This window comes from Adelges cooleyi, unplaced genomic scaffold (genome assembly GCF_023614345.1).
Source record: "Adelges cooleyi isolate 19-005CV unplaced genomic scaffold, UGA_ACOO_1.1 ACOO_flye_CR_arks_rails_tigmint_CR_PRNA_247, whole genome shotgun sequence".
Taxonomy (NCBI): domain Eukaryota; kingdom Metazoa; phylum Arthropoda; class Insecta; order Hemiptera; family Adelgidae; genus Adelges; species Adelges cooleyi.
In genome coordinates, this window is record NW_026095912.1 from 2,976,899 (window position 1) to 2,994,181 (window position 17,283).

Sequence of the window (17,283 nt, forward strand, 5' to 3'; positions counted from 1 at the left end):
TCATTACATTTTTGATTCCTTCTGTATCATGTTTTAACAATTTTAGCAATTTAAATTGTATTTAAAAGTAGTTTTATCAATTACTTAAGTGTAATAATAATTCCTGTAGACCTGTGACCTCTCCATCCCCACTATGCTTTGATCCCATTATGCCTCGACTCCAGTGTACTGGCTTACTCGGATATTTATCCGGTTTATGTGCTTTTTCACTTTAAAAAACGCTTTGATGCTAATTTGTAAACACTGCATCTAATTTTAATACTTTCTTATTGTGCTAGTTAAACTGTGCTTGGTTTGGACTTAACTGTTTTAAAAATACTAACTACTGATTCGCATTGAAGCGTTGGTTTGAAAGTAATTTTATCACTTGCCCCAACCCCACTGTACTGGCTTGTTTTTATTGATTTAAAAAAACGGATTGATATTTTAGATTTAAACGAAAACAGCCCACAGAGTTTTTTTTTTAGTGTTTTCCAAAGCATTATCGACATTCGAAAGTCTAACGACAACATAGATATTGAATTAATTTTACAAAAATGGAATTTGTTTCAATAGTTGATGAAATTCTGAAACTCACAAATTAGAGCGTTTTGTGTATAGTATAAATTTATACTATTTAATACGTGTCTAAAAAGAAATATTAAAACTATAAATGTTTTAGTAAAAGTTTTAATTTTTCTCTTTTCGTACGTTACCACACCACTCTATATGGTTGGAACCATAACAAGCATATCGTAAGGACAAAACAAGAATAAAACATTTGGCTAATAATTAAACGGTCGTCCCTCAATTATTACATTTATTGTACGAAAATTCTAAAATTTAATTACATTAATCAAACGGATGATTAAATGATTTGATCATGTATTTTTATCTTAATATAGGTATACTGGAATAAGATGGGGCAGCTAGTATATTATAATAATCAGACGATAAGATAGCACACCTTATAAATTGAGGTATTATAAGTGAGGTACCTAAATATATTTTTCATACCACTTTACGGAGGATGGCCTATTTTACAAAAAAAAAAAACATTTTATGTAGAAGCAAAATGATTATTACAATGGTGTATAAGTTGTACATCAGGTTAGGTATCAGTGGATGATATTGCACAATTTACAACAACAACAACACTTTCGGGCAACAACACAAAAAGCCATACGCCAATTGTATATACATAATATTTGGTTTAAATTGTTTTTTCCAATCGAATACAGAAAAAGACAGAACGTTAAAATGGTAAAACTGCGTATTTGCATAGGTGTATTCAGTTTCTACTAGGTACCATGACTATTTTTTACAAAAAGTAGGTTATTCAGTCTTCGAGTACCTACTTGGTATCGTATTAAAAAACGTTTAACATGATGGCGGTGATTTATTTTTTAGTTTTCATCATTTTAAGATCAACTACAGGTATATCATTTATTTTATACACACTTACATAGATTATTTTATTAACATTATAATAGACAGTCCACCATTTTCTGTGGTTTTTTCTATTTTGTCCATTTATGTTTTTATAAATATTTTCTACCGTATACGGTAAATTCAATGAAGAGTGAAGCTTCGAATTCTACGTTTTTGCACAAGCTCATTGGACGGTTAGATTAGGCACTCTACCTTCTTATAAACATTTATTTTGGAGTTTTTTGTTGATATAATAATATTTTTGTTTTTTTCACATACTATAGACACCTCACACTTGATTGAAATCAGCGCGCTCTGGTGGGAAATAGTCATATTAATGTCGGAACTTGTGAATACGTGTAATATGGGATTTTTTACTGAAAAACCACTATAGTTTTAAAACGAATGTTTAAAACCTTTCCGACATTAGTTTGTTAGTTGTCCGCTAGACAAGCGCTAGATGTACCCCTGCAGTAGGTCTTATAGACACTTGAGGTGGGCACACATTATTATTAGTTTTACATGAGCTCACGTGCTATTTCGACAACTCGCGTCACATGCATCACATGGAAAGACCGTTGTTGCACGGCGGTATAAAAATTACCCTCCCCCCTCTCAAAATTTCTTATACTGTAAATGGATATTATTATGTTCTATGCTATTTTATTTTAAGAGTAATGTTTACTGTTAATTATCAGATAATATCAATAATACAATACACAATAGTCTGTATGTTGCTTATCTGATTTTAGTGTGTTTGTTTATTATTAATATATTATTTTTTACTATAGCTCTTGAAGGTCAAATCCCTCCAAATTTATTTACTATATAGGTATATTACTCGTGTTTTTTTATAGAGAACTTAAAAATGTTTTTTAACCTACATTAACTTTAAATTTCATATTCTCTTATTCTCTTTGATTATCTTCCACTGTGATAAATTAAATCTTTCATAGAATTTTTCTTTCCAAAACTAAGATTTTTTTTACATCACTTTTCCTTACTGACCATGTCTCTAAGCCATAAGTACATACAAAGCGTAGCATTGTAGTGTATAATTGATTTTTCTTCTCATATGATAGTGATTGTAATCCAAGCAATTTCATAAGACCATAGAAACATTTGTTTCCTGACTGAATTCGCTACAATATTTATTTTTCTCTGTACTGATCTTAGATATTCATTCGTTCTTTAAAATTGTGTTTACCGACGTTATGGGATGAATATATCCGCATGTTATCTATTCTTTGCGACAATTTACTCCGTTCTATCCTCAGTTACATATATCCAATTTTCAGCGCTGCTTGTTCCAATCAATAAAACAATGATTTTTATCCGTATTGTGATTTCTACATAAAGACCAAGTCTTCTGGATATGCCAGCACTCCTATGGTCTATCCTTGACATTGTATTACTTAAGGAACAATATTGTTAATATTCCCTAATGTCTTTATCTAGTAGTATATTGAATAGGAATGGTGACGGGCGTACTCTTGTCTTAAGACCAATGTAACTTATACTGAACCCGTTCTTATATTTCCTAATTTAATTTTTATAAATTATTATCTCAACCAGGTTTATTAATTTGTCTTGGAAATGAAATTTTTTCAAGGCATTGATCAACCTTTCTCTATCTATCATATGATTTCTTAAAATCCATGAAAAGGAAGTGTGCATCTATCAAACTTCAGTTTTTTTATTCATTTGTCTATGATTATCTTTTACTCTGTCTTAAATTGTTGTCGAAAAATATGAACTTTTAGACGTCACTAATGGACGTTTAATAATTATACAAATGCCAATTTTAACCATCGGTGTACACAAAGACCTCACAATAATTTTTTTAGTGTTATAGTAGGAATTATATTCCATAACTATAAAATTTAGCATTATTGCCGTAGGCTGAGCTAATTTATTAAGGTGGCTATTTGGACTTGATGCAAGCTCGGCCTAGTTCTCAACGAGTGTTCCTTACGTCTTTTGTACGTCTTAAGTATCTTAAAATATAATTTTTTTAAGCTTCAGTTTATTATATGTACTGGTATATTTAAAAAATTATATTCTACATTCTACAATCAAATTTCACACCACTTTCGCAAAATCAGCTGTTTTTTTAATTTTTTTTAGCATGGTCTGATCCTCTCGATGGTATGTCATCTTCTTCTAAAGCCAAACAGCCCAGTAATATGCAAATCGATCACGTTCAGTTCTTGATCAATGACATGAGCAAATTGTATCTAAAGGACAGGTATGCGGTATTGAATTTTTATCTATAGACATTAGTATATTCAAAATTTAGCATGTTTATATTATATACCTACAGTTTTTTTATACCCTAGCCCAAAATTGATCACACTCTGTTAACATTATAAAGTGTTATTCCTGTAATAAGATGACAAATGTAAATACTACACATACTGGTTTAAACTAAGCTTGGTTTGAACTCACTGTTCGCGAATTCGCATCCAAGAGTTTTTTTTTAAGTGATTTTATCAATTTCAGCTATATTACTCCTGTAGGCCCCAACCCCGACCTCACTGTACCTACTGAATTTTTTTATTCACCTTTATTATGGTGTTATCAGTATATAAATATTTTCGTAAACCACTTGTATTAAAAAAGCAACATTTGGATATATTGGCTTGGTATTATAATATTATATTATTTGTACATTTGGATTTATGGTCCATATTGTTAATCTTACACAATGTAGTGTAAGCCAATTGATAATATGTTTGCTAACAATGACTTATGTATAAAAGTTATCCCACAACACACAAACATTATTAAATGTATTACCCTAACATTTGTAAAAAAATGTTAAAACTAGCATATATTCCATATTGTTTTACAATCCTTTAAAGCCTTTGAAATTTACATTGGAAAAAAAATTCTGGTTTTTTTTATATCGAAAAAACGAATACCGGTCTACATTGTGACATTGTAATACTAGCTAAAAAAAAAAAATCCAGCATAGTTTAACCCAGCACAGCAAAATTACCAAAGTGGGGTCCAGTAGACACAGATTCGCATCGAAGCGTTTCATTGTGATAAAAGTATATTCAGATTTTATAATCGTTCCAACCTAACATTGCTAACCTCTTATGTATTGATTTATACTGTACATGGTTTGGTTGTGGTTGGTTTCTATTTTTAACCCATTTAATTATCATCTGCATACGATTTTGAATCTATATAGATGCTACACAAGTAACTCGATCCATAGGACAAAAAGATATCATGTCTAAAGAAACACAGAAAAAAAAACAAATCATTATGAAACATTTAATACCTTCTCAGCTATCGTATTGAAGCTAAAAAGACAATAAGTGCATTTTCTTAATCAACATGTCATTTTCAAAAAAAAAAAAAAAATGTAAAAGTTGTTACCGATCTTATTATTTTAACTACTTTGTATATATATATATTTTAAATATCCTAAATTTTACATAAATTATTATTAAATTTTAGTATACATATTTATAATAATAACTAATTTTAATATTTATTTTAGGTTTTCGGATGTTGTTTTGGTTGTAGATGATATAGAATTGCCTGCCCATCGTTTTGTGTTGGCTTCACGCAGTAAATATTTCAGGTATATTAGTATATGTAACATAAATTAATTTGCCAAAAATCTATAATATTCAATTTTTCATTGTTATTTTTATTTTGGCTATTTTTTTTACATTATTGCCAATTTTCTAATTAACCAGCCGACATATTTTTGAGTATAAAACAAACCAGCACTAGGTTAAGATGTTTATAGTTTTGTAATATTTATATTATTTTTAGTTCACATGAGTTGGACTGCAATATACTGTGCCTTACAGGGCTATATCAAATGCAATTTACTGTTTGTATAATATTGTGTATAATTTTTTAGCACCATATTGTTTGAAGATAAAGAATCCCTTCGGTCTGAGGTGCATATTAGTGGAGTAACATCAACCTCGTTTAAAATACTTCTTAAGTACATCTATACCGGTCGGATGAATTTAAGTGATCTAAAGGTAAAGTATAATCGATTTACTTTAGCGCTATTCAAATGGCATAAACAGTAATTTTTTTTTTATGATTGTGTGATGGTTTAGTCAATTGGTTGTGTTTTATGTGTTTAATTGGGGAAAACATTTTTATTTTTTAGGATGAAGTCGTTTTGGAACTATTTAGTATTTCGGATATCTTTGGTTTTCCAAACTTACAACACTCTCTGTCCAAGTATTTGCGTAGTAACATTAACGTAGATAATGTATGCTCGACGTTTGCTAAGGCGCGACTTTATCCATACAAAGATCTCCAAGACGAATCACTAATTTTTATCGACAACCACGCATTGGATGTATTGCGATCTAAAGATTTCCTATCCTTGTCACCCGTAAGGGATATTTCTAAAATAAAAAAATCAATATTGCTCGTGTTGGATGACTAGTTTTGAAACAATTTTTTTTTTTTCTTAGGAAGCTCTACAAGAAATTCTCATTCGTGACTCGTTGCATGCAAACGGATTGGGTAATATATCCCGTGCTGTTGGTCGCTGGATCGAAGAGCACCAAAACCACCTAGATGCCTATACTAAAATCAAAGTTTTATCGGCGGTCAGACTTCCATTGATGAATGTTGAAGAATTCTCTGAGGTTAAGGAATCAAAACTGGTTGGTTTGGATGCTTTACAATTTAAAAAAGCGTGGCCACCACATAAACCGCAAAATCTGGTAGTCTCCAGGGATACTAAAATCCGACATCGTATAAAGACGATCACGCGGTATGAAATTAAAGGTTAGTTACATCAAATTTAGTTGTTTTTTTTTATTATAGAATAGTAAGATATTTAATTAGTAGTGCTATACTGGTCGAAACTGCAGGTAGGAGTGCAAATCGGACTCTTGAACATTGAAAATGACATCCTTGTTCCAAAAGACATAGACATAGCATAACTCAAGGGTGAATTAATTTCTCCAGTCTCCTATAATCATTCAACTGAGTAGCTTGGTGTTAATTTCAATGAAAATTGTATTTGATGGTTGACGTATTCTATTACAACTTGAGAAAGATTTAAGCAATTTTTGTAGCAGATATGCGGTATACCACCCATTCGGTATACACTTCTGCCTCTGTATTACACTGGCCAAACTTATCCAGGGCAAAGCATCTCAAATTCACTGTCCATTCTTACAAGAAGGTCTAATCCAAAAATAGATGAGTGGATATCATATAGCTAGACAGATAAAAGAGTCGTGATCTCATTTTAGATTCTACCATTCGTTGGGTAACGAATGATACCTCGCAAGTTGATAGATTTTATATATATAAAAGCTAAAATCATACTTACATAATATTATTTTCCATTTGTACTCAGGAATTTTTCACTGTATTGCATTTTTTATTAGTAAAATTGTTTAATGATAAAAATTTAACGAGCATTTTTGTTTTTAGGTGAATAACGAAACAGTTGATGCCATATCAGAAACATCGTTTCAATTTCCTGTCAACCAAATTTAAATTATAAGCATGTTTTTATTCCTTGTGCGCTTATCAATATTGACAGATGTTAATATCTATTTTACTATATAATTTATTGCTCTATTATTTGTAATCAATTACCTTAAATTTTTATTTGTTTTATGGTTGTCATAAAATTGTCAGTAAATTATAATTACTTATTTCATTATGTTGTCAGTTATACAATTATTTTTAAAATATTAGATACCTTTTAATCTGTTAATTGTGTTTTATCGTTGTCAATCCTTTGTGGATTTTAGACATTTCTGAAAAATTATTACTCAATTATAAAACATAAACCAAAAATAAGTATAAAAATGAGTGTCCAACGCTGTTCTCACAACAGGTTAAGTAAGAAATAATGTAAACAAGAAATAAATGTCTAGATGTTCTTCGGTTAATTGTCAAATTGATGGTACTATTTATTTTGTAGTAATTTTAAGGTACGGTAAGAAAGTTAAAAATAAATGCATAGACGATTTTTGGCTAACAATTTAAGTGTATGGTTTACAAAAAAAAAGATATTTTCGCTGTTAGTTTTCTAACACGAGCAATATTGATTTTGGTCCTACGAGTGAAAAAGACAGGAAATCTTAAGATTTCAATACATCTATGTCTTAAGTTTGAAATACGAAATAAATCTGAAACAAGAAGCTCAAAACTTACTAATACCACTCTAAAGATATATCCATAAAAATATTGTCATACTTTGATAATCATTTTTAAGACTTAACGTGTTAATGTTGAAATATACAATATATGTGACAAACATAACAAAGTTAACATACCAATACGGTACGAACTACCCTAACCTTTCATGGCAGTCTTGCTGGAATAATTTTCCAGCAACCTATGCCACAATATTTTTCAATCTCCTACTTCTAATCCATGGTCCTATGACACACACAACTGATGATATTATATACAATAATGCACAGTAAAAATAATAATTAAATTACAATATAGTAGGTACACATATGTGTAATGCATTAGTTGCATAAAAGCACTAATACAGAACGTTAAAAATAGGCTGATCAAGAGAGTAAATTCAAAAACTTGACTTTCTCGACCAATTATTCGAGTGTATGTGTGGTGGACCACGTGGTCAGATCGCCAGATCTCGGTAGTTGTGACGAACCGTGTAGAACTTCTCGCATGTGGCCTAAGTAGCAACTTTTGAAACTTTAATGGTGACTTATATATTTTATTAACTTTTTTGTTTGAAAATAATGTACTAAAATTTTGACTGGTCGATAACCAGTTTAGGATAGCTATTTTTAAAGCTATAAGAGTTTTAAGGTTAGGATAGGAGGGGTAGTGAGGTTGGGAAATGCGCGCAGATAAAAATAATAATCCACTCCACTTTTCCTCCTGTCCTAAACTTGAAACTTCAATAACTTCAAAAATAGTTGTCTGAAACTGGTTATCGACCAGTCAACATTTTTAGTACATTATTCTTTAATTAAAAACGTAATAAAATATAACGTTACCATTTAGGTTTCAAAAGTTGCTATCAAAAAAACTAAGTTGGGAAGGGAGAAAAAACAAAAAAAAATTGTGAAAAATTTAGATCACATTGTAAAAACACATTATGAAAAAAAAATTGTATTTCTTATTAAACCCTATGGAAATTAAGTGGCTCATGATAAAAAAATCACCCTATATAATAATATAATATAATAGTAATATAAAGAAGAATACTCTGCAGCTTGTGATTCATAGTAAGAAGGCTTTTTTTTTGCAAAAAAAACAAATAATAAATATGATTTAGAACACTGACGTCAGCTTCAAATCTGTGTTGAAAATTCTACAAATTATAATATGTTTATGTAGGGACCTTTACAAAAAAAACCGTCCAACATATGTGAACTCAATTATTCTTTCATAATATACCCTATTACATATAGAATAAGATGATGTAATATTAAAATAAAAACACATACACAAATTGGCTCTCAATATCTTTTGACAACGTTTTTTTTAAAGTGTTTTATGAAGTGATCAAATAGTCAAAGTTTTAAATAGCCAAACTTTGACCATAATTCATTAAATTAAGATAAGACATATTTGACTGGCGTTGTTTTTGAAGGGAATAGAAATTTATCATACAGAAATTAGGTCAAGAAATAAAATTAAAAAAAAAAACAAACCCTGAAATGTTATTAAATTATTGCACAAACTGGTATAATTTTTTAAAATAAAATAAAATATTTCTGAAAAATGTAATTTTTACAAAGAATACGTACATTATATTTATTAAATTTGATAAAAAGTTATTATTGAAAAATCGGTGACTTATGAAAACACTAAAATATTAGTTAGAAACAGGATAAGTTTATTAGCCACCTTAAATACATGAAAATGCTCTTTCGATTTTTAATTGTATAATAGGTATAGCGTTGCTGATTTAAGTAAATTGTATATTCTATCATCTTTTAAATCTTAAATCTGTAACGGACATAGTTTTATTACATTATTAATTTCAAAATAATTCACATTCAATATCTCCTAAATTTATAGTAATATTGCTGTTTTTCTTCTATTAAATATTTAATTTTATTAGTACTTTCCAAAGTTTTATCAACATTTAAAACTTAAATCGAACTTAAATATTTAATAAAGTTAAGAACAGTTTTGCTATAATTTTTAAAGATATCAAATGTATTCCGATGGAACAACAAATAAAAGCTGTAATATTTCAATGAGCTCATGCAAAAATGATAAATGAATAGGTCAAAAAAATACTATGCAGTACAAAATGTATTACATTCAGGTATGTAATAGACGATAGTAGACGTTAAACCGATAAAAACTAACAAATAAATAAACATACTCGTGATCTCAGTTTTTAAATTATGAATGTATGTGTCTAAACAAAAAAACCGTACACCAATTGTAAACTTAATTTTTGGTTTTCAAAATGTATCACCTATGAAAAATTATGGTACGCTAGTATCATAAAAACCACATATTCAAATTAGTGTTCAAGCTATGCTATGGTACCGAAACTACATGTTGAATTTGGTTTTCAATAGGTACCTCTTGAAAAAGTTTTCTTTATAGTGTTTTATAAAGTATTCAACATTTAATATTATAATTTACAATATTATAGTTTAACACGATGATGATTTATACTTTAGCCTTTATTATATTATGGTCAACTATAGGTAAATAATATATTTTATTAATACATAAATAAATTTATTTCTTATAATTTAATTGCAGCAATCTCTAAGCGTTGACTCCTGTAAATAGTTATGGAACTTATCGCTTAAATTATTTGCTATTGGTTCGTTAGTAATAATAAATAGACTAATAAGTTTGGAATTTTCATTTGGTAATGTCCTTACTGACTAGTAAGTGACCAGTTGATTAACGTATGATCTAAGGAGGTTAAAGACTAATTTGCTATTTCCAACAAGTTTTTCGAAAGGTTAGTTAAGGCTCCGTCTAGTCTTTCAGAACATTATTATGACGTTTCTATTCGATACAACCATTTTTGTGCTTATTTTTTGTGTATCTTCGTTATGAATGAAACTATGTCTGGCTAATTATGAATAGTTGTATCAGTGGTCTATTTTGATTTTGCTCTAAAACTAAGCTTATATTTTTCTAAACATACATGATAATATCATATAGAAAAATACTCTGCAGCTTGTGATTCATAGTAAGAAGACTTTTTTGCAAAAACAAATATTAAATATGATCACGACCACTGACGTCAGCTTCAAATCTGTGTTTAATGTTGGAAACTGTACACATTATAATATGTTTATGTACTTATACAAATAAAAACCTTGCAATTTATATGAACTCGATTATTCATTCATAATATATCCCATGAAGTATAGAGAAATATGATGCAACATTAAAATAAAAAAACACATACTCAAATTATCTCTCAATATCTTTTGATAAAGTTTTTTTTTCTAAGTTGTTTTGTTTTATAAAGTGATCAAGAATTTGACAATATATAATTAGCAATACATCACGAACATGTATAATTCTTTTTTAGCCTTCATCGTTTTATCGTTTACTTCAGGTACATAATATGTTTTCTATCCCATAATCATGTTTAACCTTATTGTTTTCCTCCGTAATTTAAAAATTTTGCATTAAAACGAACGGTAATTGGAAATTACTTCAGGGTCATTTCCCGGGGAAAATATTGCAGTGTCTTCTGCATAAGTGGCCATAATAATATTTGATGTTTTTGGAATTTCATCCGGGACATTCCACGTCGAATCGACAATTCAGTCGATTGAATAGATCATGGGAAAGGTCATTTGGTGCACTTCTGCTTTAATTTGGTGATATCTGATTCTATAAGACCGATTTTCTAAATAAGAATGAATTATCAAGTAATATGGAGCAGGTAGAAACAATTTGAGTTTAAAGAGGAAGCCTTCTTGCCATACATGGTCAAGAGACTGTACTACATCCAAACCCCCCCCCTCCCGAAAATATTGTTTTTTTCTCGGTAAAAGATGAATTTTGATTTGTTAGGCTGTGCATTTTGTGAACACCCGAGTAATATTGGTCTTATTCTTATAAGTATAATTTTCTCAAATAGTTTGACAAGAGGTGGGAGTAAGCTAATATGTCTATAGGAAGTAGTTTAATTGTTTGGTTTGTAAGGTTTAGGAATAACAATTATTGTAGATAATAATTATTCAGGAATTCCTACAGTTGAAAAGGCTTTATAAGGAAGAAATAAGAATAAAATAGTTGGCTAAATAAAAGATCCCTCAATTATATTATATTATGAATAATAAAAAATTATAATATAATATATTCTTTCACAATACGAAAATCCTAAAATTTAATTACATTAAACAAACATAAAACAAAGAGGAAAATTGAATTTAATAATAATATCTTTAATTCGTTGTAACGACTGGAGTTTAAGCCGATGGTTCTGCCATCGTAATATCTGTGTCGTTGTTCTCCTGAAAAAAACAATTCTCTCATAATGATAGTTAAACAAAATATTTAAGTGATTGTTACCACACAATCGTCTTCAACGACGTTTGGACCTAGCATTACTTGAGCGGGAGCCTCAAAGTATTCACAACGAAAATCCTACAACATAAAAGAGTTATCAATTTTTTTTTTAACAACACATACTATATTGAACTGACATGTCCTACTGAACTGTAAACGCCAGTAATGCGAATATACACTATCATCGTGGGTTTAAATTGCAATAGCTGCCAAGACTGGGTCAGCTCATTAGCTTTGTTTACGATCATTTTCCAATCTTGATTATTAACAGAAACTTCTATTGTGTAACTGTAAACTCGATCGTCATGGTCCCAGAGCCGCATCCTATCAAATTTGACAAAAATGGTCTTGGTAAAATATTGCATGAAATTCAGGAATATCAGAAATTTTGGCGATAGTAAACATTTTGTTTTACTTCTAAAAACAAAATCCTAACCGGATGATTAAAAAAATCATAATAAAATGATAAATATAAACTTAATAATACAATTAAACAAAAACAATGAAGTGCATAAAACAATTTTTTTATTAGAATTATTTATTTGAATAAAACGTTATTGATTTAAGTTCATTGCTGCTGTTTACAATAATATCTAATTAATTATAATATTTTTATCCAAGATACTAAAATTTTCCAAATTGTTGTTAGGATCGAAATCATTATAATTTTGTTATTAGCTTTCCATTTACATGATGATTGCTAATTGGTTGAATGAACTGCAGATCAATTTCAATAAGCAAGAACACATATATGTAAAATTATAGCTAGACAAATGCAGTAATATAATTTAGGGGGGGGGGCATGTATATTACTACATCCTACGAAATAAATTTAGATCAAGGAGCTATTCAAAAAAAATAAACATTTAAATAAGCATTATTCTGATTAAAGAACTTATTCTAGCGGCCGGAAATGAAATTGTCAAAAAAAGGCTTATATGAGACTAATCAGCATGTTTAAAAGATTGCTATACAAATTACAAAGATATTTATACTATTACCTCATTGAACTAAGTAGATATGGTTGTGCAAGTTGAACCAATATAAAATGATTTAGTTCCATCGGATGATGTGTATAAAAGTGACCATCACGGTTTTTATAAACGTCATCTAACATTATATCACATTCTCCTTTGATTATACATGCATTCTTATAATATTTTGAAGCGACATTATATTTAGGAACTTGATTGAAATACAAAAATTAAACAAATATATATTTATACATAATAATTTGTTTAGTTCAAAGGATGAGTTATTTCATTGGTTTTCTTACCCACAAATCCGTTGTTGATTTTTACCATATGCATTTCACCCATATTGTACATGACTTTCCAAAATTTAAATGTTGCATTAGCAGTACCTTTGGTGCCAAAAATTTGTATATACTTAACTATACGTGGTTGAATCCACAAACGTTGATTTGATCGACAATCATAATTTGAATGATCTATAACACGCATCCAATTTTGCTGATCCATTGAAACTTCAATGTAATAAGAGAAATACCTAAAGTATCAAATAATTCGAATTACTCGTAGAGTAGTAATTTCTAAACAAGTATAGAGATTTAAATACTAGAAATAGAGTTATGCGAAGATAATGAATACAATATTTGAACAACTAATTCCAATCAAGGTTTAATAAACAATAAGAATAGATAATAATATTTCAATCATTGACAAATTTGTACGCTTTATTTATAATTAAATTAAATTCTAGATAAATAAAAATAGGTGTAGGTACACAAATTAAATCAATCAAAAATAAATATCACGAATGTTTTGAATACTTATTTAAATACAATTAATTTTAAATCATGACCATTTCGATTTAAAATGTTAATAAGTTAAAACCTTTAATTGTCATCCCATAACATTATTTTAATATAGTTTGTAATAAAATTAAATATTATAAATAGAGCTGTGTAAATAGTTGTTAAATATTTAATACAAATTATAATTAACTACTTCTTAATAAAACAAAGTTTTAATTTTTTTTTAGTTTAATTATAATTAAATCTTTTATAAAAAAAACTCCAACAATTCAACTACATTTTTTTGAATAATGGCTGTTTCTGATTAAAAAAAGTTAAAAAACATACTTTGAAACTCCTTTCCATAACGTTATTTCAATATAGTTTACGACTGATGGATGACCTAACTTTATCATAACACTGCCGTCAATTTCATTAACCACTTCAAAACCTTGAGTACGATAAATGATATTCTCATTGGGTTCTAGAACATAAAACAATTGTAACCAATACAAATTACGTATTACAAAATCATGTGTAAAGCAGGCATACTTAGCTGTCCTCGAAATTGAAGCATATCTGGTGGCCACGTGTTTCTTAATTGCTTGGCAGCCGAAAGTGTATCCAAACTAACCAGGTCTGATCGCCTAACTTCAGACAGTTCTTCATCGCTCATTAATACATATCTGACGGCAGATAAAATTTGGTTTTGGGCATCAGGATCTAGATCGGCTTGGTTGTTTTCGATCCAGCGACAAACCGCGCGGAATATATCCAATTCATTAGCACACACCGTGCTACGATTGAGAATGACTTGTATTACTTCCTAAAAATAACATTTGTATCATATCCTACACGAGTAGTGTTGATTTCGGTTCTTACGGCCGACAAAGATAGGAAATCTTCATATTGCAACACCTCAGTAGCGCGATTGTCGATAAAGTCCAGTGTATCATTTTCGAGCTCTTTGTATTGATAAATTCGAGCCATAACAAACAAATAACATACATTTTGTACAATAATGTGATGGCGTAAATACTGGGACAGTGAAAAATGTAAGTTTGATAAACAATATAAGTGCGAAATACTAAATAATTCCAAAACCACGTCATTCTAAAAAATAAACAATTGAAAAAATTGATTAATCTTTTCTCATTAACCATTTACTCGATTAAACGCAAAATTTAGTTTAACAGATCAAACACATACTATCGGCTAGGAGATCACAAAACCTTAATAAAAACAATGTTTACCTCGAGCATACTTAAATTCATCCGACCGGTATAGATGTACTGAAGGAGTATTTTAAATGAGGTAACTGATACTTCACTAATTTTTACCTCTGAATCGTCGGTTTCTTTAAGACCATTATATAATAAGGCCCTATAAAGAAAATAAACATTGTTATTTTATACAACACATTATGTGTTAAAATCCATATAAAACAGACTATTAAAGTCTAATTACTCAGACTTCGAAAAATAGATCATCAATCTCAAACCTACTACGAATTTTTGTTTATTATGTTTATTGGAAAAATGTATAAATTTGAAATCATAGTATGAAAAATAACAAATAAATATTGTAAACAAGTAGGTACAATTATTAGTGTTTGTATTTAAACATCTTTGTAACTGAATTCCATTAAGGGTTTCAAAAACTAAAGCTACAAAAAAAAAAAATTATAATAATAAAACAAATTGTTTTTATCCGCCCAAGTAGAAATCCCTAAGGGAATATTATGCTATTTGATAAGAATTAAATACCTAAAATAATCACTACGTGAGGCTAATACACTACGATGAGCGGGCAATCGTTCTCCGTCAACAACTAAAAAAACATCTGTATACCTGAAATAAGTTGAACTTTAATATAATTAAAATAATATGGTTGACAAGTACAAATTCATTACTGCATACCCGTCATTTAGACGCAGATTGCTTTGGTCGCTGACCATGAAGTAAGAGTGATCGATTTGTTCGTTACTGTGCTGTCCGGCTATAGACGAAGACGGCATACGATCGACCGGATCACAACATGATAAATTCAATTTTATGTTAATGTGATTGGGTGATTATTTATTAAATTGTAAAAAATATAGGGTGATCTATTCAACGTGGTACATACATTTTGTTTGGAAATAATTACAAACATATATTCATAATAAGGTAAAGTACATTATACGATACAGTACATGTTACAGTCTTTAAAACAGGTGTGTTGATACAGATAAATGACGTCTTATTTATACAATATTATTAGGTGAGAAACAATGTGTGAGATTTAAAACCGTATGAGTTTTGGTAGAACAACAAAAATGATAGCGATATGGTAGGAAATTCATGGACTACCTGGTATAATAAATGAGTAAACAAAAAAATATCTTAGAGTAAATTCAGAAATTGCTAAACGCGACATTTTATTAATTACATGGCCTCTACCATAATGAGTGGCCTCTTAAACAACACAAATGATTGTATCGAATAGGAACTCTAAATTTATTTCCAAACAAGGGAGGAACCTTTGACTAATCTTCCAATGAGCTTATGCAAAAATGTTAAATATTATTAGGTCAAAAATGTTTATGTAGTATTAAATACATAACGTACCTGATTTAGACGTTAAAACGACAATGGCTAATAAAAAATATTTATACATATTAATTGTGATCTACGTGTTAATATGATGTCAAGTCTTGAATACTTAATAAAACACTTAAACAAAATAAACCTTATTAATAGACATTAAGAACTGATTTGAAGGTGTATTTTATCTTTAATACAGTAATATATTTTTCAATACTTGAAAGAATATATCTACTATTAACAAATAATTGTGTTAACATATGGTGTACTGTTTTTTGTATAGGTACACAAACATGATATCGTTGTATATTGTTAAAAAATAAACACAGATTTTAATTTGACGTCAGTCTTCTTCATTATACCCATACTTTTTTTTTACAAACAGTTTTTTTTTATATTTTGAACTGTACGCTGTATGTATTATGCAGGACTAGTTTCCTATACATTATTATTATATAAATGATCATATAATTATATAAAGAACGCAATTATAGAGCTAAATGAAAATAGGCCACAGAATTTTTAGTATTATTCAAAATATAATATAAGAGCGATTTTCGTATCTTAGGCCACTCAATATCTCATAGGGTTTAATAAGAAATGTGATCTTAATTTTTCATATTATGTTTTGTTTTTACCCCCTTCCAACTTAGTTACTTTGTTAGCTACTTTTCAAAACTTAAATGATAAAGTATATATTTCATTAAGTTTTTAAATTAAGAATACTGTACTCAGCATGTTTACTGGTTGATAATCAGTTTTGAATAATTATTTATAAAGTAATTAAAAGTTGCTAAATACCAATTGTTAAAAGTTGCTATCAAATAAATTAATTTATATATAACAATAACACGTTTATGTACCTACCAAAACACCATACACAAATTGTATGCACATTTTTTTATTTATCAACTTTAGTTTGTAAGTATTAAAAAATATGGTACACTGCTATAATGAAACTACATATTGGGTTTCAACCTATAATGACAAAGTTATGTTTATAGTGTTTTTTTAGGTTTTCTACAT

At 28.8% G+C, this 17,283-nt stretch overlaps 2 protein-coding genes across 3 annotated transcripts; one reads left to right on the plus strand and one right to left on the minus strand.

Moving 5' to 3' along the window:
- Nucleotides 1-1,323: 1,323 nt before the first annotated feature.
- LOC126836866 (BTB/POZ domain-containing protein 9-like) lies at nt 1,324-6,956 on the plus strand. Of its 2 annotated transcripts, none has more exons than XM_050570527.1 (7): nt 1,324-1,416; nt 3,538-3,658; nt 4,925-5,008; nt 5,297-5,423; nt 5,558-5,788; nt 5,871-6,189; nt 6,847-6,956. In XM_050570527.1, exons 1-7 carry the CDS (start codon nt 1,365-1,367, stop codon nt 6,852-6,854), a joined length of 942 nt encoding a protein of 313 aa, XP_050426484.1. In that variant the 5' UTR covers nt 1,324-1,364; the 3' UTR covers nt 6,855-6,956. The 2 variants fall into 2 exon arrangements, with proteins under 2 accessions (XP_050426484.1, XP_050426483.1); XM_050570526.1 differs by lacking the exon at nt 6,847-6,956 and adding an exon at nt 6,280-6,379.
- A 4,809-nt stretch (nt 6,957-11,765) lies between these two features.
- LOC126836530 (BTB/POZ domain-containing protein 9-like) lies at nt 11,766-16,403 on the minus strand. The gene is made up of 12 exons (XM_050570028.1): nt 16,282-16,403; nt 15,592-15,670; nt 15,439-15,522; nt 14,926-15,055; nt 14,555-14,785; nt 14,225-14,498; nt 14,021-14,156; nt 13,193-13,425; nt 12,918-13,101; nt 12,054-12,240; nt 11,920-11,994; nt 11,766-11,861 (listed from the first exon to the last, which is right to left on the minus strand). The coding sequence occupies exons 1-12, from the start codon at nt 16,328-16,330 to the stop codon at nt 11,817-11,819; spliced, it is 1,707 nt and encodes a 568-aa protein (XP_050425985.1). The 5' UTR covers nt 16,331-16,403; the 3' UTR covers nt 11,766-11,816.
- Nucleotides 16,404-17,283: the final 880 nt, after the last annotated feature.

Excerpts from the sequence above, each read along its gene's own strand:
- LOC126836866 (XM_050570526.1), top strand. The coding sequence starts at position 1,365 with ATGATGGCGGTGATTTATTTTTTAGTTTTCATCATTTTAAGATCAACT. Across the intron at positions 5,009-5,296 it reads TCACGCAGTAAATATTTCAG|CACCATATTGTTTGAAGATA; the intron begins GTATATTAGTAT and ends ATAATTTTTTAG. Across the intron at positions 5,424-5,557 it reads TGAATTTAAGTGATCTAAAG|GATGAAGTCGTTTTGGAACT; the intron begins GTAAAGTATAAT and ends TTTATTTTTTAG.
- LOC126836530 (XM_050570028.1), bottom strand. The coding sequence starts at position 16,330 with ATGTATAAATATTTTTTATTAGCCATTGTCGTTTTAACGTCTAAATCA. Across the intron at positions 14,157-14,224 it reads TCAATTTCGAGGACAGCTAA|AACCCAATGAGAATATCATT; the intron begins GTATGCCTGCTT and ends TTTATGTTCTAG. Across the intron at positions 11,995-12,053 it reads TTTACAGTTCAGTAGGACAT|GATTTTCGTTGTGAATACTT; the intron begins GTCAGTTCAATA and ends TTTATGTTGTAG.